Source organism: Scyliorhinus torazame, chromosome 27 (genome assembly GCF_047496885.1).
Source record: "Scyliorhinus torazame isolate Kashiwa2021f chromosome 27, sScyTor2.1, whole genome shotgun sequence".
In the NCBI taxonomy this organism is placed as follows: Eukaryota; Metazoa; Chordata; class Chondrichthyes; order Carcharhiniformes; family Scyliorhinidae; genus Scyliorhinus; species Scyliorhinus torazame.
In genome coordinates, this window is record NC_092733.1 from 20241903 (window position 1) to 20265604 (window position 23702).

Consider the following 23702-nt stretch of genomic DNA (forward strand, 5'->3'; position numbering starts at 1 on the left):
TCGTCAATGGCCATCCAATGCTTCTCCCCGGTCTTTACTACCACTACTTGAGCTCTCCAGGGACTGTTGCTCGCTTCGATGACCCCTTCCCCCAGCAGCCTTTGGACCTCTGACCTGATGAAGATCCGGTCTTGGGCACTGTACCGTCTGCTCCTGGTGGCGACGGGTTTGCAATCCGGGGTGAGGTTCGCAAACAGGGAAGGCGGGTCGACCTTAAGGGTCGCGAGGCCGCAGACAGTAAGGGGGGTATAGGGCCGCCAAATTTAAAGGTCAGGCTTTGCAGGTGGCACTGGAAATCCAGCCCAAGGAGGGTGGCTGCGCAGAGGTGCGGCAGGACATACAGGCGGAAATTGTCGAATTTCCTGCCTTGGACAGTGAGGTTCGCCAGGCAGAACCCCTTTATCTCCACCGAGTGTGACCCGGAGACCAGGGAGATCCTTTGGATTACAGGGTGGGTTACAAGTGAACAGCGCCTTACCGTGTCGGGGTGAACAAAGCTTTCCGTGCTCCCAGAGTCAATCAGGCAAGACGTCTCGTGGCCGTTAATGAAGACCGTCGTTGCTGCTGCGAGTGTCCGGGGTCGACTTTGGTCCAGTGTCACCGAGGCCAGATGAAGCAGTTGCGAGTTCTGATCGGGCAGCGTGTAGTCGGCCGTGCTGGGGGACTGGGGCCCCATCCAAGATGGCGTCACCCATGGGTGTCCGGGGATGAACAAGAATGCGGCGGCGATGGACAAAATGGCAGCGCCCACCCGTCCAGCATGGTGTCCGGGGGGCAAGATGGCCGCGCCCGTGGGTCGCACGTGGCCCTAGGATAGGGGGGTGGCGGTGAGCGCTGGCCGGTCGGGGCCTGAAGGGGGGGGTTGCCGCGGCGGTCCGGAGTCGCTGGAGACCGCGGCCACGGCGCGGGCCTGGCAGACCCCCACAAAGTGGCCCTTCTTGCCGCACCCTTTGCAGGCGGCGGTGCGGGCCGGGCAGCGCAGGCGGGGATGATTCGCCTGCACGCAGAAGAAACAGCGGGGCCCGGTGGCGTTAGCGGGCCGTCTCGTAGCGCAGGCCTGCAGGGTCAGGGTGAAGGTCTGTGGGGCTGCCGCTACGGGGTGCCACGCAGCCCAGGGGGCCGCCGCGCGGTCGGGCGCATAGGACTGCGTGTTTTGGGAGGCTACGTCCATGGACCCTGCCAGGGCCCGTGCCTCTCTAAGTCCCAGGGTGTCCTTTTCTAGGAGTCTTCGGCGGATATCTGAGGAGCTCATACCTGCTACGAAAGCATCCCTGATTAAACGTTCCGTGTGCTCGCTCCCCGAAACTTGAGGGCAGCCACAATTTTGGCCCAGCACCAGTAGCGCCCGGTAGAAATCTTCCAATGATTCCCCGGGGCTTTGCCATCTAGTTGCAAGCAGATGACGTGCGTAGACCTGATTTACAGGGCGGATATAATGACCTTCTAACAGTTCGATCGCAGCATCATAGTTCTCCGCCTCCTCGAAAAGGGTGTAGATCCCAGGGTTGACCCTTGAGCGCAGGAGATGCATTTTCTGCCCTTCTGAGGGGGTGCCTCCGGCTGTCTCGAGGTACCCTTTAAAGCCAGTGTTTAAATATTGCAGCCAAGTTCTCCGCGTGGGGGCTGAGTTGAAGGCACTTCGGTTTGATTCGAAGATCCATCCTTCCAGCTTAAGTCTAGTCGATTAAATTGATGCGCGATCAATTACACTCAAGACAAAGTGATTTCATAACTGAAGGCTTTAATCGACTAGAATTTGTTCCCCAGCAGCTTCGGTACAGAAAGTGAAGGCTGCTGGGACGGCACCGGTTCTTTTACTCTGCCTGTCAGGGCGGAGCTACGTAACAACAGCCAATGGTAGACTCCTGGGTTTAACCAATGGTCATCAGCCTCTTAGGTACCGCAATACCTGGTACTACCACACCTGGGTTCCATTCTGGGTTGGGTCACTGCCTCTGTGGAGTTTGAACTTCCTCCCCCTGTCTGGTGGGTTTCCTCCGGGTGCTCTGGTTTCCTCCCACAGTCCAAAGATGTTCAAGTTAGGTGGATTGGCCATGGTAAATTGGCCTTAGTGTCCAAAAAGGTTGTGTGGGGTTACTGGGGATAGGGTGGAGGTGTGGGCTTAAGTAGGGTTCTCTTTCCAAGGGCCAGTGCAGACTCGATGGGCCGAATGGCCTCCTTCTGCACTGTAAATTCTATGAAATGGAATTTCAATGCAAGCAAACACAAGGACATCCACTTTGGGGCTAAGTACGAACGAACAGGGTAAAATGGTGAAAATCAATGAAGGTCCAAAGAGACCTGGGAGGTCCAGCATCACAGGTCATTAAAATGTCATGAACAGGTAACAGTAAATAATTTTACAAGGCTAATGGAATGCTGGTCTTTATTTCTTGAGGAAGGGAATGCAAGGGGGAACAGAGGTGCTTCTTCACCTACACAACGCCCTGGTTAACCCATACCTGGAATCCTGAGAGCAGTTCTGGGCACCCCACCTTAGAAAGGATATGTTGACCGTTGAGGACATACTGTGTAGATTTACGAGAATGATACCTGAACTCCAAAGGTTGAATCATAAGGAGAGATTACACAAAATAGGGTTATGTTCCCTGCCATTTGGTAGGTTGAGGGGCGATTTGTTTGAGATTTTCACGGTCTTATGGGGAACAGAGAGGGTCGACAGAGGAACTCTTTCCGTTGGGAGTCTCGGACTCAAGGGCATTGTCTAAAAATTAGAGCCAGGAGTGAAAGTAGGGAACACTTTTTCCACAGAGTGGTAGAAATTTGAAACTCTAGCCACTGAGCAGTAATCCGTGGGTACTCCTAAAGTGGAGTTTGATAGGTCATCATTCAGGGATACAGGGTAAAGTATAAAGGTCGATCACAGATGAGCCAAAATCTCATTGATTGGCGGAACAGGCTCAGGGTGGGTGTGTGGTGGTCTGTGCCTAAGTGGCCTCCCCCCTGCTTTTCTTCAATTCATTCATGGGATGAGGGCATCGCTGGCTGGGCCAGCATTTATTCCTGGCATTTCTCGGCATGTAAGAGTCAAGCACGATGCTGTGGATCTGGAGTCACATTTAGGCGGAGATGGCAGATTTTATTCTTCCCTAAAGAAATGAAAAGGAAAATCGCTTATTGTCACAAGTAGGCTTCAAATGAAGTTACTGTGAAAAGTCCCTAGTCGCCACATTCCGGCGCCTGTTTGGGGAGGCTGGTATGGGAGGATAGTTTGACAACGATTGACAATGGTTTCCTTTTATTGAATTCAAATTTCGCCATCTGCCATGATGGGATTTGAACCCAGGTCCCTGAGCTTTTCCCTGGATTACTAGTCGAGTTGTGAGTTTGCACGTTCTCCCCGTGTCTGCGTGGGTTTCCTCCGGGTGCTCCGGTTTCCTCTCACAGTCCAAAGACATGTAGGTTAGGTGGTGTCATGGGGTTACGGGGATAGGGTGGGGAAGTAGGCCGAGGCTCTTTCAGAGGGCTGGGTTCAGACTCGATGGGCTGAATGGCTTCCTTCTGCACTGTTGGAGGTCTATGGTCCTCTGGTGATTTAACCCTCTTAGCCCGAGAGCTGCTCATTCACAGTACACAGCAAAGATGCTGGCCACACAGAACATGACACCGCTCTCGTAAGAGTGTGAAACGAAGGTGTCTGCGTGGGAGTCCCAGAGGGCACGGCTGCTCAGCAGAGCATTCGCGATGTTCGCCTCGCCCAGTGTCACAATGCACACCAGCTTGTACCTGGCCGGCAGCGTCCCCTTCACAAACTCCTTAATTTCGTCGCTCATCTCTTTCGAGAGCCGGCTGGCGAAGGCTGGGTTGTAACTGAGAGGTCGCAGTTTGTCAGGCAAATATTTCTCCAGGAATTCCTGGGCACGCAGGGTGCAGAACTTCTGAGGGGGTTTCGAGGAAAATGCTGGGACCTAGAAGTGGGGAAGCAAGGCCAACTGATTACATCCTGTCGCACGGAAACAATTCCATAATCTGTCACATTAATATTTGATTTGATTTGATTTATTATTGTCACATGTATTAGTATACAGTGAAAAGTACTGTTTCTTGCATGCTGGACAAACAATGCATACCATACATAGGGAGGGAAGGAGAGACTACAGAAAGTAATGTTACAGTCATAGCTAGGGTGGAGAGAAAAGATCAACTTAATACGAGGTAGCCATGATGTGGAGATGCCGGCGTTGGACTGGGGTGAGCACATAAGAAGTCTTACAACACCAGGTTACAGTCCAGTGTGGAGTTTGCACATTCTCTCTGTGTCTGCGTGGGTTTTGCCCCCACAACCCAAAGATGTGCAGGGTAGGTGGATTGGCCATGCTAAATCGCCCCTTAATTGGAATAAAAAGAATTGGGTACTCTAAACTTATTTTTTTTAAATCACCAACAGTCAGCTCTGCCACTCAAAGGGGAAAGCAGCCTATGATCACCTGGGACTATGGCGACTTTACTTTACTTTAGTAATCTGGAGAACAATGCTTTGAGAACGCAGGTTCAAATCCAACCACTGCAGCTTGTGAAAATTGAATTCAATAAAAATCTGGAATTAAAAGTCTAATGATGACCATGGCACCATTGTTGTAAGGGCATCATGGTGGCACAGTGGTAAGTACTACTGCCTCACAGTGCCAGGGTCTCAGGCTCAATTCTGGCCTTGGGTGACTGTGTGGAGTTTGCACATTCTCCCTGTTGTGTGCATGAGTTTCCTCCGGGTGCTCCAGTTTCCTCCCATGGTCCAAAGATGTGCAGGTTAGGTGGTTTGGCCATGCTAAATTTCCCCCTCGTGTCCAAAGATGTGCAGGTTCGGTGGGGTTACGGGGATAGGGTGGGGGAATGGGCCTTGGTAGGGTGTCCGTTCGGAGTGTCGGTGCAGACCCGATGGGCCGAATGGCCTCCTTCTGCACTGTAGGGATTCTATGGAATTCTAAGGGGCCGAATGTATGGTTGCTAAATTTAGTAGGTGGGAAAGTAAGTTTTGAAAATACCATAAGGATTCTTCGAAGGGATATAGATAGGTTTAGGGAAGGGGTCAAAGATGTGACAGATGGAGGATAATGTGGGGAAACGTCAACATGTCCTCTTTGGCATGAATAATAGAAAAGCAGCAAATTACTTAAATGAAGAGAGAGAGACTGTGGAACTCTGAGGTGCAGAGGGATCTGGGTGTCTTGGTACATAAATCAGGAAAAGTTGGTATGTAGGTGCAGCAAGTGATTCGGAAGGCAAATGAGATGTTGTGTAATGCATGGGGAATGGAATACAAAGGTAAGGATGTTTTGCTATAGTTGTACAGGGTGTTGGTGAGACCATATGTGGAGTACTGTGTACTGTTTGGCGTCCTTATTTAAGACAAGAAATAAATGCTGTAGAAGCGGAACAGAGAAGGTTAATTTGACTGATACCTGGGTGGGGGTGGGGTGGGGGGGTGAGGCGCTATCTTCGGAGAACAGGCTGGGCCTACATCCATTGGAGTTTAGAAGATTGAGAAGTGATCTTATTGAAACATATAAGACCCTGAGAGGGCTTGACAGGGTGGGAGCTTAAAGGATGTTTCCCCTCGTGGGAGAGACTAGAACTAAAAGACACATTTTAAAATTCAGGAGTCTATATTTAAAATGGGGCGGAAGAGAATTATTTTTCTCTCCAAGGGCTGTGAGCCTTTGAAATTCTTCCCCAGAGAGCAGTGGAGATGGTCAATGAACATTTAGAAACGCTATTTGACAATACAAATATTTTTATTCCTAACAGGGGAGTCAAAGGTTATCGGGGGAATGTGGGGTTGAGGCCCCAATCAGATCAGCCATGATATTATTGAATGGTGGAGCAGACTCGAGGGGCTGAATGGCCGACTCCTGTTCCTAATTCATATGTTTGTTTGGGGTCATGAAAGGCGCTGTGTAAATCCCCTGCTTTCTCTCTTTTCAAAGAGCGTCAGGAATGAATTCACACCCTGAGGATCGAATGTGGTGCCTGCTCTGCTGTTGTCATGTGGAGGCTCGGAAGCTCTCCCAGAGAGGGCAAGGTGATCAAGGGTCCGCCATCATCACCCAGTGCCTGCGTCTTTCTGTTGGCATCACTGGCAACACCAGCATTTGTCGCTAAGTGTCCCAGAAGATCCCTAAATGCCCTTGAACTGAATGGTTTGCTAGAACAGTTAAGAGGCAACCCCATTGTTGTGGATCTGGAGTCCCAAGTAGGCCAGGTAAGCATGGCAGATTCCAGACACTGACTGGAAGTCACCTCAGTGCATCCTTTTATTTTATTAATATTTTCTTTACCTTTCAACCACCCTTTCCCCTTCTGTATTGTGTGTGTAGAGAGCAGAGGTAGTTAGAAAGGCAGTATTGGGAAAGAGGTGTTAGATAGTCAGTTGCATTTCTGTCAGTTTAATTACAATACTGTACATAATAAAAGGCTACTTGTGTTAAAGTTACAAACCTGGTGACTGTAATCTATAGGGCTCAACCACGGACCGCAGGTATTTTAAGTAAAATCTAATTAAAATCTGGAATTAAAAGTCTAACGGTGACCATGAAACCATTGCTGATTGATGTAAAAACCCACCTGGTTAATGTAAGCCTACTTGTGACAATAAAGATTATAATGGTCTTTAGGGAAGGAAATCTGCCGTCCTCACCTGGTCAGGCCTACATGTGACTCCAGATCCACAGCAATGTGGTTGACTCTTAAATTGCCTCAGGGATGGGCAATAAATGATGACCCTGTCAGCGCCCAAATCCCATGAATGAACAAAACCCTTTTTTTTTTTACTTGTGTTGTGACTCCGGGTCAAGTGGACCTGGAATTGACTGCGCACTGGACCAGATTGTTGTGACATTATCGAGAGAGAAAATATTACAGACCTGTTCATTTATAATTTTGGTGGTTGTTGGGGTCTTCGCAGCTAGCTTCAAAGCTGTTCTTTCCTTTCAATGTAAAAACACCAATAAAGGTTAGTTTCGCGGTTTGGCAGAGAATTTGGAATTCTTTAACATTAAATGTGCATGTTCTGTCACCTTCAAATTCTTTGTCAGTCTCCTTGCAGCAAGAATCCCACCGAAGGTGAAGGAGGGAAGATGCGCCTCACTTAAAATATTCCCCATGGAGGTTCTTCCTTTCTCTGCTTCAAGCTGTAAAAGAATATTGGAGGGAGTTCACTAGGTTTATCCTGGGGTTGGAGAGATTTTCTTACGAGGAGAGGTTGAGCCTGTACTCATTGGAGTTTAGAAGAATGAGAGTGGACCTTCTAATAATAATAGTCTTAATTATTGTCACAGGTAGGCTTAACACTGCAATGAAGTTACTGTGAAAAGCCCTTAGTCGCCAGGGGCGGGATTCTCTGATCCTGAGGCTAAGTGTTGAAGGCGTCATAAATGCTGTCGCGTTTCTCGACAGCGCCAACATGGCCTCAGGAGCAGCGATTCTGACCCCTACAGGAGGCCAGCATGGCACTGGCGCGACCCACACCGCTCCAGCTGCCGAACACTGGCGTCAGATGGGCACCGTGGGTCTGCGCATACGCAGTGGGACCGGCGCCAGTGCACGCATGCGCAGTGGCTCCCTTCTCTGTGCCGGCCCCGACGCAACATGGGGTAGGGCTACAGGGGCCGGCGCGGAACAAAAGAAGCCCCCAGACCGATAGGTAAGCCCCGATCGCGGGCCAGGCCTCAGCGGACGCCCCCCCCCCCCAAACCAAGCTGCCCCCGGATGCACGCATGCTGAGGTCCCGCCGGGTAAGACCAGGTGTGAACGGCGCCGGTGGGACTCGGATTTTTTGCGTGGCCGCTCGGCCCATCCTGGGTGGAGAATCGCCGGTGGGGGGGCCGTGTAGAGCGGCCCCCCGACCGGCGCCGCGTCGGCGCCAATGGACCAATTCTCCGCTCTCCGGAGAATCAGCGGACCGATGTCGGGGCGGCGTCGCGCGATTCGCGCCCGTCCCGGCGATTCTCCGGCCCGGCTTGGCCTGAGAGAATCCCGCCCCACATTCCGGCGCCTGTTCGGGTACACTAGGGAGAATTCAGAATGTCCAATTCACCTAACAGCGTGCCTTTCGGGACTTGTGGGAGGAAACCGGAGCGCCCGGAGGAAACCCAGGCAGATACGGGGAGAAAGTGCAGACTCCACATGGGAGAGTCCAGGACCAAAGGACATAATCTCAGAGTTAGGGGCCGTCCATTTTAGACCGAGATGAGGAGGAAGTTATTCTCTCAGAGGGTAGTGAATTCTTTACCGCAGAGAGCTGTAGAGGCTGGGTCGGTGCACGGTGGCACAGTGGTTAGCATTGCTGCCTCACGGCACCGATGTCCCAAGTTCGATCCCGGCTCTGGGTCACTGTCCATGTGGAGTTTGCACATTCTCCCCGTGTCTGCATGGCTTTCGCCCCCCACAACCCAAAGATGGGCAGGTAGGTGGATTGGCCACGCTAAAATTGCCCCTTAATTGGAAAAATGAATTGGATATTCTAAGTTTATTTTTTAAAAGTATATTCAAGGCTGAGATAGACTGATTTGAATCAGTAGGAGAATCCAGGGTTATGGGGAGAAGGGGGAAAGTGGAGTTGAGGATAATCACATTAGATCAGTAATGATCTCATTGAATGGCGGAGCAGACTCGATGGGCAGAATGGCCTCCTTCTGCTCCGAATCTTATGGGAGTTAAGGAATTAGTATCAGCTGCACAGGACGTAAGATTAAAGGAGGAATGATTCAGGCTAATGGTGACATTTCTTTTTTTTAAATAAATTTAGAATAACCAATTCATTTTTTCCAATTAAGGGGCAATTTAGCGTGGCCAATCCACCTAACCTGCACATTTTTTTTGGGGTTGTGGGGGCGAAACCCACGCAAACACGGGGAGAATGTGCAATCTCCACACGGACAGTGACCCAGAGCCGGGATCGAACCTGGGACCTCGGCGCCATGAGGCAGCAGGGCTAACCCTCTGCGCCACCGTGCTGCCCTACGGTGACATTTCTGACTAGACCCTTTCAAGAGTAGAGTGGGGTGTAGTGTGACAGTCTCTCATTGGTCCCTTCTCAGTGGGAGTGTTTGAATCTTTAGAGAGACCTATTGTAAAGTCAAACAGTTCCCATGATGAAAGGTTATGGTAGACGAAACAAGGCAAAATTCTTTCCAGTGGAAAGAGAGTTAAGTTCAATGGCAAAAGGCGATTCAGTTGTAACTTTCAATATATTGTTGGGTTCGTCTAGCATGGAGCAGAAACCCAACACTGTCCATATTTCTTATTTTTAAAATGGACTTTTCTGCTGAAATGAAATGAAAATCGCTTATTGTCACAAATAGGCTTCAAATGAAGTTACTGTGAAAAGCCCCCAGTCGCCACATTCCGGCGCCAGTTCGGGGAGGCTGGTACGGGAATTGAACCCATGCTGCTGGCAATGGTCTGCATTACAAGCCAGCCATTTAGCCCACTGTGCTAAACCAGAACAAGGACAACAAAGGTGGTTGGCCCGCTGTCTGGGAGTTATCCCCAGGAGTTTCCAGGACAAAATAGTTTGCTTCCATTTTCGGGAATGTCACATCTCGTAATGCCTGAGGAGGTTCTAACAGACAATCTGGAACTGTTTAGACCAATTTCAAAGGAAGCTACTGGAAGGCCATTTGCATTTGCTTAACATGGCCGGTTTATCTCAGTGGGCTAGACAGCTGGTTTGTAATGCAGAACAAGGCCAGCAGCGCAGGTTCAATTCCCGTACCGGCTTACCTGAACAGGTGCCGGAATGTGGCGACTAGGGACTTTTCACAGCAACTTCAGACTTGTGACAATAAAAGATTATTATTATATTATTATTTTATATGTATTATTATTATATATTCGCTAACCTAATCTTGCTAGCGCAGTCAATGGACCTACTGAGACAACAACTGCTTCCCAAACACCAGACCATCAATAAAAAAATGGCACCCCTTTCAACCCATAATGGCTGAGATGTTATCAGCGCTGACAACAAACCAAAGCACCAGAAGCTGGATAAACATCCTGTGTTGACGTCATTGTGCAGAAGGTCACATAACCCAAGACTCTGGTCTTTTGAACAGTTTAATCTTACATTTCTGGATTGCGCCAGCGGTTTTACCACCTACCTGGAAAGCCACAAAGAAGCGAGTTCACGCAGGCAGGGCAACCAGCCCTTCTAACCTGATTCTGCTGGAAGATTTCGTACAATCGCCAACAAAACCAGCTCATGGGCAACATGGTAGCACCGTGGTTATCACTGTTGCTTCACAGCGCCAGGGAGCCGGGTTCAATTCCCGGCTTGGTTCACTGTCTGTGCGGAGTCTGCACCTTCTCCCTGTGTCTGCGTGGGTTTCCTCCGGGCGCTCCAGTTTCCTCCCACAAGTCCCGAAAGACGTGCTTGTTAGGTGAATTGGACATTCTGAATTCTCCCTCCGTGTACCCGAACAGGCGTCGGAATGTGACGACTCGGGGTTTATCACAGTAACTTCATTGCAGTGTTAATGTCAGCCTACTTGTGACACTAATAAAGATTATTATTATTATCAACATCTATGTGCCCACTTCATCTTGTGACAACAACACCAAATGAAAATACAAATCTTACAACACCGCTCTCCAGCCAGTTAGGAAACTGGACCAGATCCCAGTTTTTGTTAGAATATCGGAGAAAAAAAACGCCAAAAAATTTGTAATGTGTAAAACTACAAGGAAAGGATACACTGACCAATAGGTACCTTTCATGTTAAAAAACTTTTAACTTAAACAAAGAATTCACCTTATTAACATTAAATAAATCGTTTTACAATTAACAGTTAAACAGTTCCTAAATAAAAGGAAAAAAACGTTGTCTCACTATCTATATCTGCCACTATATATTTTCCAACTCAGAAACCCAATACATTTCAAAATCCACTGATAAATAAATTTAGCGGGCGGCACGTGGCACAGTGGTTAGCACTGGGACTGCGGCATTGAGGACCTGGGTTCGAATCCCGGCCCTGGGTCACTGTCCGTGTGGAGTTTGCACATTCTCCCCATGTCTGCGTGGGTTTCACCCGCACAACCCAAAAATGTGCAGGTTAGGTGGATTGGTCACGCTTAATTGCCCCTTAATTGGAAAAAACAATAATTGGGTACACTAAATTTCTAAAGCTATATAAATAAATAAATAAATTTAGTAAATCAATTTTACTTGCTGTTCTCTGTGCAGACCTTTGGAGAGGGGACAATCAGGAACAATCTGAAAATCCTTCTGTCATGTCAGATTCAAAACCTATAGCAAACTGCCAACAATTACCAACAGACTTGGCTCCTCCCATTAATTGCATCATCTGCGTCCCACTAAGATGTCCCATGACTTGCTTAGTTAGGACTAAACACAATCCCTCAAATTATCTCCAACCAGGGAACTTCCAGCAATCAAAACAATGTTCAATTAGCTACCACTCTGTAGAGATGTAAATGGTTAAAATCAATGATTACCTCACCTTTTGCTACTCCTTAATTACAGCTTTATCAGACTACTGTCTGTATTTATTTGAACCCAGGCTTTTTAATAACATTACTTCTAAAACAAAAAAAATTTAGAGTATCCAATTATTTTTTTTCCAATTAATGGGGCAATTCAGCATGGCCAACCCACCTACCCTGCACATCTTTTGGGTTGTGGGAGCGAGACCCACACAGACATGGGAAGAATGTGCAGACTCTACACGGACAGTGACCCAGGGCCGGGATCGAACCTGGATACTCGCCGCTGTGAGGCAGCAGTGCTAACCACTGCGGCTTGTGCCACCCTATTTTAATAACAATATGATAACAAAATTTAAAATATGATATATAACCATTTCCTTTATTCATCAAATCAGACGAACTTGAAATGCCTATGTGAAATAATTCCTCGTTGGACTCTAATTTTGGCGATTCTGGAACTCACATGAACAAATATTCAGTTTTTCTGTGGCCCTTGTAGTGTAAACCTTCTTTCCTCTATCCCTATTTTATTGTGTGAATGCGGAGTGGGAAGTTATAAACACTCCTTTTCATGGGTTTTGAATTTGTAGAAATAAACTAACCTGCTGAGTTCATCCTAACTTTAGATTTCTGCGTGGTTATTAGTAAAAATTAAATCGCACAAAAAAATCCGAGGGGTTGGGAAAGAGTATGCTACCATTATTCTTAAAGAAAACATCTAGTTCAACACGCCTTCTGTTCACAGACAGGGGGCAAGAGGAGAACAGTGGTGTTTGAACAGACCCCCTCTCCTTATACTTGAAAAATAAACTTTTGCAAAGTTTGGATAGTGGAATGGGACGAATTGAATTTCTTTTTCAAAGAGCTAGCGCAGACAGAATGGGACTAATGGCCTCCTGTGGCACAGTATGAGTTTAACAGTATCTGCCGCACTAGGATAATGCGAGAGAACTTTGTCCTGAGGCAGCATTTCCGAACCTCTTGGTAGCCAGGGATGGGTTTAACTCCTACCTGGGAGAAACCTATGGTTTGGGACATGAGGAAATGTCAGAGACACAAAAGTAAAAATTCATAACTTATAAATGAGCGGGGCCCATCTGTGCCATTCTCCTGACTGAGCTGTGGCAGCTTTTACCTCTCTTTTTGCTTTGTCCATCGCAGGAAGGCTGGTTGTTCTTGCTTTGTGAAAGATAGATCTTCTTTTCTCTGTTTCGCTGACCAAGCACTCTCTTCTTGTTCTGTCCATGTTGTACTGCGAGAACCTTGGTAAAACACTTGGGCTTGTACAGCGTGCTGGAGTTATTGATCGGATACTTCCTGGTAGATCGTTACAGGGACAGAGTAAAAAAGTGGATTCAGTTTCCCCATCACCTGTGTTAATCTGCATGAGTTGTTCAAATCGGAGCTTAATTTAAGAGTGTTCCATCTTTCAAATTACTTCAGCAGATTGACAACATTTGCATTTATATAGCACCTTGACTGCAATACAATTACATTCAAGCTAATTCACAGGACACATTGTAATAACCCCCACGAGGCCTAGGGCGAAACCATAATTGATCTCGCTGTAGGGCTGGTGGAATACGAGCTCTGCCGGTAGTGGGCTGGGGCTCGTAAGATTGAGCTTAAAAGCCGGCCTGAGCAGGGACTGACATGTCGGTTGTCTCACCAGGGACTATACAGTGAAAATAGTTACTGCCATGGGCAGACTTTATGTTACGTTAAATAAATCCTTTGTGTTTCCTACTGCTGGCTTCCTGGTCATTAAACCCATAACAATCAAAATGTCACACCAAGCCACACAAGGAGATGTTGGGTAGGCGACATAAAGCTTTGTCAAAGAGCTAGGTTTCAAGGAGCTTCTTAAAGGAGAAAAGAGACTTGGAGGAATTTAGGGACGGAATGACATAACTCAGGGCCTGAGCAGCTGAAGTCCGGGACCCTAATGGTGGAGCAATTAAAATCAAGGACGCATAAGAGGCAATAATTAGATAAGCACAGGTATCGCAGATGGCTTTGGGACTGGAGGGAATGAAAGAGATAGGGAGGGGCGAGGCCATGAAGGGATTTGAAAACAAGAATTACAGTTTTAAAACCAAGGCATTGCTTGTCTGGAACAAGACAGCGCAGATAATACTGACATTATACAATGGAGGGCAGTAACATGCTCAAAAGGTATTTTGATAGAGAAGCAAAGAAGGAGGAGGCATTAATCATTGTAGCTCAGGGACAAAAGATAAATCCAGATGATCCAGAATTTGACATTCCTCAAGTTAGATAGGACGATGGGTGAAATTGGGATAAATTACCAAGTTACCTCCCGGGGAGAAATTGAAGTGACCCGAGTTATTACAGTCATATAAAGCCATATGTGGGAACAAATTAGGAAGTACAAAAGTAATTATACATGATGCAGATGTAGGAAATGCTACTCCAATAAAGCAACATCCCTATATACTCAATGCATTAAAGTTGGCACAGGTACAAAAGGAGATTGAAAGCATGCTTAAAAATGCTATCATTGTGGGCGGCACGGTGGCGCCCACAATTGTAACACACTGTGTGAGTTTTCCTTCTATCTGGCGTTCTTATCAAATAATTCACCTCACTCAATTTCCTTTTGATTTGATAAGACCCATTAAATCTTGCTTTTAATGGTTTTCTCACCGCTATCAAAACTACAAATTTTTGATTTCTTTCCAGCCTCTTTTTTCATCACATGCTGTGACAATTTTAAATGTTTTCTATCCAACTCACCAGCCCTAGATAATCTCTTCGTAAAGTCTGACACATAGTCCAACAATATGGTCTCCGAACACTGACTCCCCAACTTCTCTTTGATCGATTGAAGTGGTCCTCCTTCCCCATGACTAAAAAGTAATTTGAATGGATTGAATTTAGTTGATTCATTAAGTGCATTTCTAATTGCCAATAGTGCAAATGGAATTCCTTTATCCCAATCCTCTGGATAATCCTGACTGTAGGCCCTCAACATGGCTGTTAATGTTTGATGTCACCTTTATTTTTTCTTAAAATATGTTTATTAATTTATTTCATAATAATCAATACAAACCAGAACAAAATAAAAAATCACAATCAAATATAAAGTTAACACAAAAACACACAACCCATCATTTTTTTTGTTAAATATTTTTATTCTCCATTTTCACATTTTCTCCAGAACTTACACCCCACCCACAAGCAGTAAATGGTAACAAATACAAAGTCAATTTCCTTATCAACAACAACAATCCCATCCTCCCACCACCCCAAGCAACGACCCACCTGACAATATGAGCATCAAATAGAACAAACCCGCCCACGGTGGGACAAACAAAGGAGAAATAAAAGAGAAAGGAATTAGGAATCGCCTATGGTCACCATTAACCTATAGAGTCCTCCCACCTCCCCCCCCCCCAATCCCCTCCCACCAACCCCTCCCCCTAACATTCAATGCGATCCAATCCCTGAAAGAGTACCGTAGATGACACCCATGCATTGCAAGCCCACCCCCCTCCTCTCCTCCACTTCCTCTTACAAAAATCCTCACCCCAACCTCCGTTCCTTCCCCCCATCTTTCCACCCCAGCTAGACTCATTGGGACCTATTCTGCCAGGCTCCGATGGCCGCAGCCCCTCCCCCCACCTCACTCCCATTCACTGGCCGGCTTAAACCGGCCAGAGTGGAGGCCCCCGCCCGGGTTTCTTTCCCCCTTGCCCGGCCCCAGGAAAACCAAGAAATCCCCTTTAGCACACAAACCCCGCATACACCCCCAAGCTCCAAAGAACCATCATTGCAAGTGAAAGTCCCCTCTCTTCCCTTGTTCAAGTATATACAACGTTGGCTCATTTAGTACATACACCCGCCGCAGTGAAAAAATACAGCTACATGAGGCTACATCGGTACATGCCCACTTCTCAATTCAGCCACAGTCCTTCTGCCTTTTCAAACTCCTCCGCTGCTTCCGCCGTCCCGAAATAAAAGTCCTTGGATTTGTAGGTCACCCTCAACTTAACTGGGTATACTATACCGCACTGCACCTTACTGAAGTACAGCGCCTTCTTCACCCGGCTGAAGGCAGCCCGCCTCCTCGCCAGCTCCACCGTAAGGTCCTGATATATGCGTATACCAGCTCCAGCCCACTGCACCTCCCACTTCTGCTTTGCCCAGCACAGGACCTTCTCCTTCACACTGTACCTACGAAAACACAGAGTTACTACTCTTGGCGGCTCCCTCGCCTTTGGTACAGGCCTCCACGACCGATGAGCCCGATCCAGTTCATATCGGGAGGGATCATCACCCTCCCCCAATAGCTTCGCCAACATCGTGGCAAAATACTCAGTTGGCCTCGGGCCTTCCACTCTTTCGGGAAGACCCACAATCCTCAGATTCTGTCGTCTGGATCTGTTTTCCAAGTTGTCCATTTTGGCTCGCAGACTCTCGTTGATCTCTATCACCTTCCGCATCTCCTTCCCCATCGAGGTAAGTTGATCACCGTGCTGTAACAATGTCTCTTCCACTTCCTTCAGCGCCTCCCCTTGTTCCCATACCTCCGCCACTGCGCTCACCGGGGCAGTCGCCTCCTCTACCAGCACTTTCAATACCGCCCCCATCTCCTTCCTCATCGCCTCCATGTGTTTTGTGAACTGCCTTTCGAGTTCCGCGGCCATCACCTTAGTCATTTCTTCAGCCGTGGGCAATGCGGCCTCCCCCGGTGCCCCAGCCTCCATTTTCCATGCCGTCCCCGCGGTGACCTTTCCACTCCCCGACGGACTTTCAGCTGCTTTTTTTACGGACGTTTTTTTACTTGTTCTCGACATCTCCCTTCACTGTGCCTTCTCCCTGCTTTTGCCACCTCTGTTACCTCTGGGCCGGACGTTAGACCCTGAAAATGCCGTTCCCGAGCGGGAGCCCTCCAATGTGCGGCTGCCTCCCGCCCGCCGTCACCGGAAGTCCCCACATAACTCATAATTAACTTAAGTACTGAACCTAAGATAAACCCCTGAACGGCTGACGGTGACTAATTCCTTAAAAAAAAGGATAGAACTTCTCTAACGACCCCCTGATGGTGAATTTGATCTTCTCCAAATGCAGGAATGACATCCAGTCACCCAACCAAGCAGAACCATTGGGTGGAGTGGGAGACCTCCAACCAAGCAATATTCGCCTCTGGGCTATCTCAGTAAGGTAAAGGCCTCTACCCTACCCCAGACTGAATCACCGGCAATTCCGACACAACAATAATAATAATAATAATAATCGCTTATTGTCACTAGTAGGTTTCAATGAAGTGACTGTGAAAAGCCCCTAGTCGCCACATTCCAGCGCCTGTTCAGGGAGGCCGGTACGGGAATTGAACCTGCGCCGCTGGCATTGTTCTGCTTTACAAGCCCACTGTGCTAAACTAGCCCCTTATGGCCACCAAATAATATGGCCACCAACAGACACGGGTCTAAATCCACATAGAAAGTCTCTGACATGATGTTAAAGAATGTAACCCAGTGTACAAAGCTGTGTAAATATATCATTTTGCCATGTATATATCTTGCTCTGCGCGATTTCTCGTTTTTTTTGTTACGAGGGGGGGGGGGGGTTATTGTTTGTAAGGGAGAAAAATTGTGTTAAAAAACTTTAATAAATATATTTTTTAAACAAGAATGTAACCCAGGAGGAGCCTACAGGTTTAGGGCAGGACCAGAACACATGCATTTCGCTGGCCAGATTACACCTATCCTCTATATTTGGACAAAATCCTCTCATCTTTGCCCTAGTCAAATGCATCCTAGGTAGGACCTTAAGCTGAATCAGGTTTAGCGGGGCACATGATGACATAGATTTAATCTTGTGAAGGGCCTCGCTCCAAACCTCATCGGTAAGAATGGAGCTGAACTTACTTTCCCATTTCGCCCTCACACCGCCTGATGGAGCAGAATCCGATGAAAGGATATGGCCACATGGTCCAAAATACACCCGTCGCCAGGCCAAGCTCGGGACAGAATCTTCCTCATCAAGGAAGAAGGTGGCGCCAACAGGTGCGAGTGCTGCTCAAGGGGCCAGCAAACCATACGCACATGTTTTGGTCCTGCCCCAAACTGCTGCGCTTTTGGGTCTCCTTTTCCAGCACCACGTCGGCGATTCTGAACATCGAGATTGAGCACTGTCCCTCCATTGCCATGTCCAGGGTATCGGGCTTGCCGGACCTGCGGAGGGGTGAGGCCGTTCTTGCCTTCGCCTCGCTGATCGCTCGGAGGTGAGTCCTGCTGGGGTGGAGGTTGGCAACTCAGCAACTGAATGGAGTTTCTACACCCGTGAGGGGGACAATTGAAGGGTTCTACTGGAGGTGGCCCCCATTTATCGTCCATTTCAAGAAGTTGGTCATTGTTTGCTGCCGGGTGGGGGAGGGGAGGGTGGTGGGTGGTCTTCTCCTACAGTGGGTAAGGGCGTGTTAATTGGCTGGGGGTTTCTTTTTTCTTGTTATATGGCTTGTTCTTTGCTTGTGTTGTGTCTATTTTTCTATTTGGTGAACTGCAAAAAGTCAATAACGTTTTTTTAAAACAAGGTGGCGCCAGAGGGTTGGAAGGAAGAGCCTTGCATGAAAAATTGCAAACTTGATAAATATCGAAACAGGCTGGAGTTGGGCAACTGGAATTTATCGGCTAACTCTCTGAAACTGATGAACCTCCCCCTCGGCGGACAAGTCCCCAAACCACTCCAAGCCCTTCACTTCCCAAGATTTACATGTTGGGTCCAACCCAGATGGCAGGAAAAGGTGATTGTTGCAAATAAGGCCTAGTGAAGGGAAAGAAGGGACTTCAAATGCTGCCGAAACCAGATCCAAGTCCAGAGACAGGAGACCACCACTGGGTTTGAGGAAAATCTGGAGGAAATGAAAGGCAATGCTGCAGTGCCGATGGCAAGAAGAGTAGAAGTAGAGCAGGAACGAGCCTCCATCTGTCCCCAAATAGATTTGTGGTTACTGATCCACAACAGTCTTTTTTTGAATTTTTTAGCAGCCCAGTAATAGACCAATTGGGGAGGGCCAGGCCCTCCGACAGTCTGTCCCAGTGTAGCAGAACACATGGAGTCTAAGATTCTTACCCACCCAAATAAAAGGATATCAATTTATTGACCTCAATAAAAAAGGAATTGGGGAGAACGGGAATAAGAATGAAAGCCTCGGGAGCACTCATTTGAACAGCCTGAATCCAACCCGCCCAGGATAGAGGAAAGCTATTCCACCTCGGCAAAGCTGTTTTGATGCACGGTAGCGCAGTGGCTAGCATTGTTGCTTCACCGCGCCAGGGACCCAGGTTCGATTCCCGGCTTGGGTCACTGCCTATGCGGAGTCTGCACATTCTCCCCGTGTCTGCGTGGGTTTCCTTCAGGTGCTCCGCTTTCCTCCCACAAGTCCCGAAAGCCGTGCTTGTTTGGTGAACTGGACATTCTGAATTCTCACTACTCGAACAACCGGACTGCGGCGACTAGGGGATGTTCACAGTATTTTAATCGCAGTGGTAATGTAAGCCTACTTGTGGCACAAATTATAGTTATTATAACCAGGCTTGTGTAGTTCAACTTGTGAAGTGAGGCCCAGTTGTGGGCCACCTGGACCCCTAGATAACAAAAACCTGTCTTAGAAGACAACTGTCAACCCTTCACTAAGTCCGTTTGGTCCTCCAAATTTATATTTGTGAGACAAGGGTCCAACTGCAGCGCCAACACCTCAGCGAGTAGCTTGACGTCCGTATTCAAGAGCGATATAGGGATGTACGAACCACACTCTGTCGGGACTTTGTCTTTTTTAAGAAGCAGGGGAATGGAGGCTTGAGTGAGGGCCAGAGGCAGAGACTCCAGGGATAGGGAATCATGTCCAATAAAAATGGCACAAGCTGGGGAACCTCTTGTAAAATTCAATTGGAAAGCCATCTGGACCAGGGGCCTTGCCCAATTCATCTTAAAATCTCGTCTGGGCATAGCGGGGAGTCCAGCTCATTGCTCAGACCCAATCGTTGGGAAGGGTAGGCCGTCCAGAAAGTTGGACATGACCGATTTATCTACAGGGGCGCCGACCTATAAAGATCGGGGTAAAAAGATTTTAAAACCGCTTTGACCTGGGGATGGACGGAAATAAGATTGCCGCCTGCATTAAGTATCTCAGTGATCTCCCGGGAGGCTGCCTGCTGTTTGATTTGGTGAGCCAGAAGACAACCGGACTTCTCCCCATGCTCATAAAATGTGCCTCTGGAGCGGGTAACTGCCGGTAGACAATAGTTCGAAGTGGGTCTGTAATTGTTTCCTATTTGCCAATAGCTCCGAAGTAGGATCCACCTTTAGAATGGAATCCACCAGCCTCTGCTGCTCCAACCATAAGACCATAAGACATAGGAGCGGAAGTAAGGCCATTCGGCCCATCGAGTCCACTCCACCATTCAATCATGGCTGATTTCAACTCCATTTACCCGCACTCTCTCCATAGCCCTTAATTCCTCGAGCTGTCTTCAACACATACGCCCTGTAAGAGATAACGCCCCTCCTGAGGACTGAGCTCCCCACAATGTGGAAGATGAGATTGAATCAGAACTATTAGATTTGAGATAGTCATCTATGGCTGTGGACATAGGTTCATAAAATGTTTATCAGTGAACAGTGTAGTACCTAACCTCCAGGGTGGACACTGGGTGGGGCCAGAATCTAGAAACAAATCAATAAAGTGGGGGCATAGTCCAGAATAACAATTGCTGAGGACTCAGCCGCCACCCTGAAGGGAGAATCTGGGAATATACATGGTCGACATGTGAAAAGAATGGGAGAAAGCGCCAAGGATCCATCCCCCTTCTGAGCCATAAAAAAGACAATGCGCTGGCCATTCCCGGGATCAGACGAGATCAGGCGTTTTCAGACTAGTATGGTCGTAGGCTCCCTGGCTATTCTTGATGGAACCAGGGATTGGGACTTGGAGCGATCCAATCCAGGGGCTAAAACTCAATTCAGGTCCTCGGCTAAAATGAGCTGATGTGAATCGAGATTAGGGGGGAGGCCAGCAGGGAATTTATGAAATTCGTACCATTCCAGTTGGACTGTTGACCATAACAACTGGGGTGTTGAACAGGGGAACGCAATCAATAATGTATCGACCATTGGGGTCGGCTATATTCTTCAAAAGGTGATGAGGAACATCAACTCACATTGGCCCAGAGGTCAATGTATGGAGTTCTACAATATATCATTAATGGAGTGGTGCTTTGTTTGAACACTACAGTCGTACCTCAATCTCTTCGCAAGGATGTACTAAAGAGGATGCACAAAACACATCTTGGGATTGAAAAATATAAACAGAGAGCTCATGACTCTGTTAACAGGCCAGATATAAACCCAGATATTGAAAGAATGGTCAGTTGTTGTGACACATGCCAGACGCATCATTAGAAGCAAACAAGAGAACCTATGCAAATATCTGATTTACCTACGGCACCATGACAGAAAGTAGCTATTGCTCTCTTTCACTTACGAGGGAAGATTATTTAATGATCATAGACTATTTTTCAAACTATTCCGAAATGGCTCTGCTGTCAAGCATAATGGCAAGCAGTGTAATACTGCATACCATGTCAATTTTTGCCACACACGGAATTCTGCAAGTCATCGTGAGTGACAACGGTCCTTGTTTTTGCTGTAGAAAGTAGCAATACTTCGCAGTCACATATGATTTCAATCACGTCACGCCGAGTCCGTTGGACCCTCGATACATATATATACACACATATATATATATGCACATTTGTTCAACCAGTTTAAAAACTTTTAAAAATAATAATACTGTTACACTCATAGGCTCATGATATCACATGTAAATATACTGATGATAATGTATTAATTGATTCTTTCAAAGGAAAGGGGATGGAGTGATATCATGGTTGTGCTGTAATTCACTGACTGACCACTAGGAGTCTCAATAGTATATAAGTGAATGTTAGAGTCAGCTGACCTCAGACTGGCTGGAGGAAGTTAAACAGAGAGGTTGCTTGTGCATGATTTTACTGTTATTCATCTGTTGTTTTGTATATAGTTTACCCACAGTTAATCGTAATAAATCGTTTATAGCTTTCGCTACAAGTGTTCTTGTAATAAATCAGGTCATCCGACAAGAACGTTACATTTCTAACAATAAAAGTCAGAAGGAATTTATTCCTTGTATAAGTGACATCAGTAAAACAGATTGCTGGTCATCATCACATTTCTGTTTGTGGGTGCTTGCTGTGCTTAAATTGGCTGCCATATTTCATGCGACAGCAGCAACGTCAAAAGTACCGCATTGACTGTTAAAAGGTTTGGGGTATCCTTATGTTGTGAAAGATGTGTGTTTTCCTTTCTTTGCCACTTAATGCAGTTAAAATGGTGGAGGAAAATCCTTCAATCAAAATAAGCAATAAAATGATGCCATTCCACACATCTAAGAAAATGAAAAAATGTACACAGGTTAAAGCTGGGTCGGTTTAAAGGAACCCTTTAATTGATAGCTCACTATGTTTAGTTCAGTGGGCTAGACAGCTGGTTTGCGATGCAGAACAAGGCCAGCAGCACGGGTTCAATTCCCGTACCAGCTGAGAATTCTGAATTCTCCCTCTGTGTACCCGAACAGGCGCTGGAATATGGTGACTAGGGGCTTTTCACAGTAACTTCATTGCAGTGTTAATGTCAGCCTACTTGTGACAATTAAGATTATTTATTTATTTATGTTCGACATAATGAAGTGGCACGCTAAGTTTCCATTGTGCAAGGTCTTTGTCCCACCTCTCCTGGAGGTATTAACTCTCATCATAGTAAATGCGAGCAGGCCATTCCACTGTAGAGGCATCACAACCAAGCCCACATCTGTTCTCACCCAATGAACGTGCTCACACGTTCTTCTTGCAGGAGTCACAGGATAGCTGTCGCAAGTGGGTAATCTTTCTGTAGCTTTCTACCCCAACACAAGGGATCTGGGACTGAATTTGATGCTGGAGTCAGGTACCTTAGCAGAGATCTGGGGGTTCTTGGTCTGTAGTCCTCGGGGACTAATGCTCTTTGTTCCTCACTCTGGCGGGAGTGATCCTGCATTTATGTCCAGTCAGTGCTTGTAAAACGCACTGTTGCTTCACCTTGGGCTGGCTCAACATGGTAGCATAGTGGTTAGTACAATTCCTTCACAGCTCCAGTGTCCCAGGTTTGATTCCTGGCTTGGGTCACTGGCTGTGCGGAGTCTGCACATTATCCCCGTGTCTGCGTGGGTTTCCTCCGGGTGCTCCGGTTTCCTCCCACGGTCCAAAGATGTGCCAGGTTAGGTGGATTGGCCATGCTAAATTGCCCTTAGTGTCCAAAATTGCCCTTAGCTGTGGGTGGGGTTACTGGGTTATGGGGATAGGGTGGTGGTGCGGGCTTGGGTAGGGTGCTGTTCCCAAGAGCCGGTGCAGACTCGATGGGCCGAATGGCCTCCTTCTGCACTGTAAATTCTATGAAACACACTGGAACTCCCTAACAGTTATGTGGGGCCAACTTTGCAACACGTCTGCAGAGGTTCGAGAAGGCAGCTCACCACCACACTCTTAAGGACATTTACAAATGGGGAAATCAGTGGCTGTCCTTGCCAGCATTCACATCCCCACAAGTGAATATTTGAAAAAAAAACATTTCTGAAGATATAGAGATCAAAGCTGTTACCTTTTGCTCCAATGCACCACTGGTCAAAGCCCACCTGAGCTTGTGCTCATTCCTGAAGATTCCGTTATATAAACACAGTTTTCGGCTTCCGTGATTGAGCCCCGATGAAGTCAGCAAATTGCAATGCTTATCGGCTCTCTTAAGATTAATTCACTTCAACCTGGGGCAAACATCACAATGCACCGATCAGGAACATGAAGTCTCGAGATAAGGTTCTCGAATGGACTGCTGTGTGGGATTCCAGCTCCAACCTGTGCTAGGCTGAGACGGGGAGGGAGGAAGGAGTGCCACTGAGCTACTCATGAATCCATGAACGAGATCTTAAAAGTAAATGTTTACCCTAAGTGTTGTTAACAACTTTAGTGATTGGAAAGCGATCCATCAGTGGCTGGACAAGATGAGGCTGAAGCCCTGTTTTCACCTGTCGTGCATTCAGACCCTGGTTAAAAGTAAATATTTAAACCTTTTGAAAGCAAAAGACTTTTTGAGTTATGGAGGGGAGTGATGTAGTTGAACAACCCAAGTTACAAACAGTC

The 23702-nt window shown here is 47.3% G+C and overlaps 1 protein-coding gene across 1 annotated transcript; it reads right to left on the reverse strand.

The window, feature by feature from the left end:
* Positions 1-1759: 1759 nt before the first annotated feature.
* Positions 1760-23364, reverse strand: LOC140403393 (dynein light chain Tctex-type 5-like). Its single transcript, XM_072491324.1, has 5 exons — positions 23167-23364; positions 12605-12786; positions 7035-7148; positions 6882-6944; positions 1760-3929 (listed from the first exon to the last, which is right to left on the reverse strand). The coding sequence occupies exons 2-5, from the start codon at positions 12713-12715 to the stop codon at positions 3582-3584; spliced, it is 636 nt and encodes a 211-aa protein (XP_072347425.1). The 5' UTR covers positions 12716-12786; positions 23167-23364; the 3' UTR covers positions 1760-3581.
* Positions 23365-23702: the final 338 nt, after the last annotated feature.

Bases quoted from the DNA above. Each gene is read 5' to 3' on its own strand.
- LOC140403393 (XM_072491324.1), bottom strand. From the start codon at position 12,715: ATGGACAGAACAAGAAGAGAGTGCTTGGTCAGCGAAACAGAGAAAAGA. The intron at 6,945-7,034 runs GTGACAGAACAT...TTACATTGAAAG, and splicing joins GACTGACAAAGAATTTGAAG to GAAAGAACAGCTTTGAAGCT. The intron at 3,930-6,881 runs GTCTGTAATATT...CCCCACTTCTAG, and splicing joins CCAAAATTATAAATGAACAG to GTCCCAGCATTTTCCTCGAA.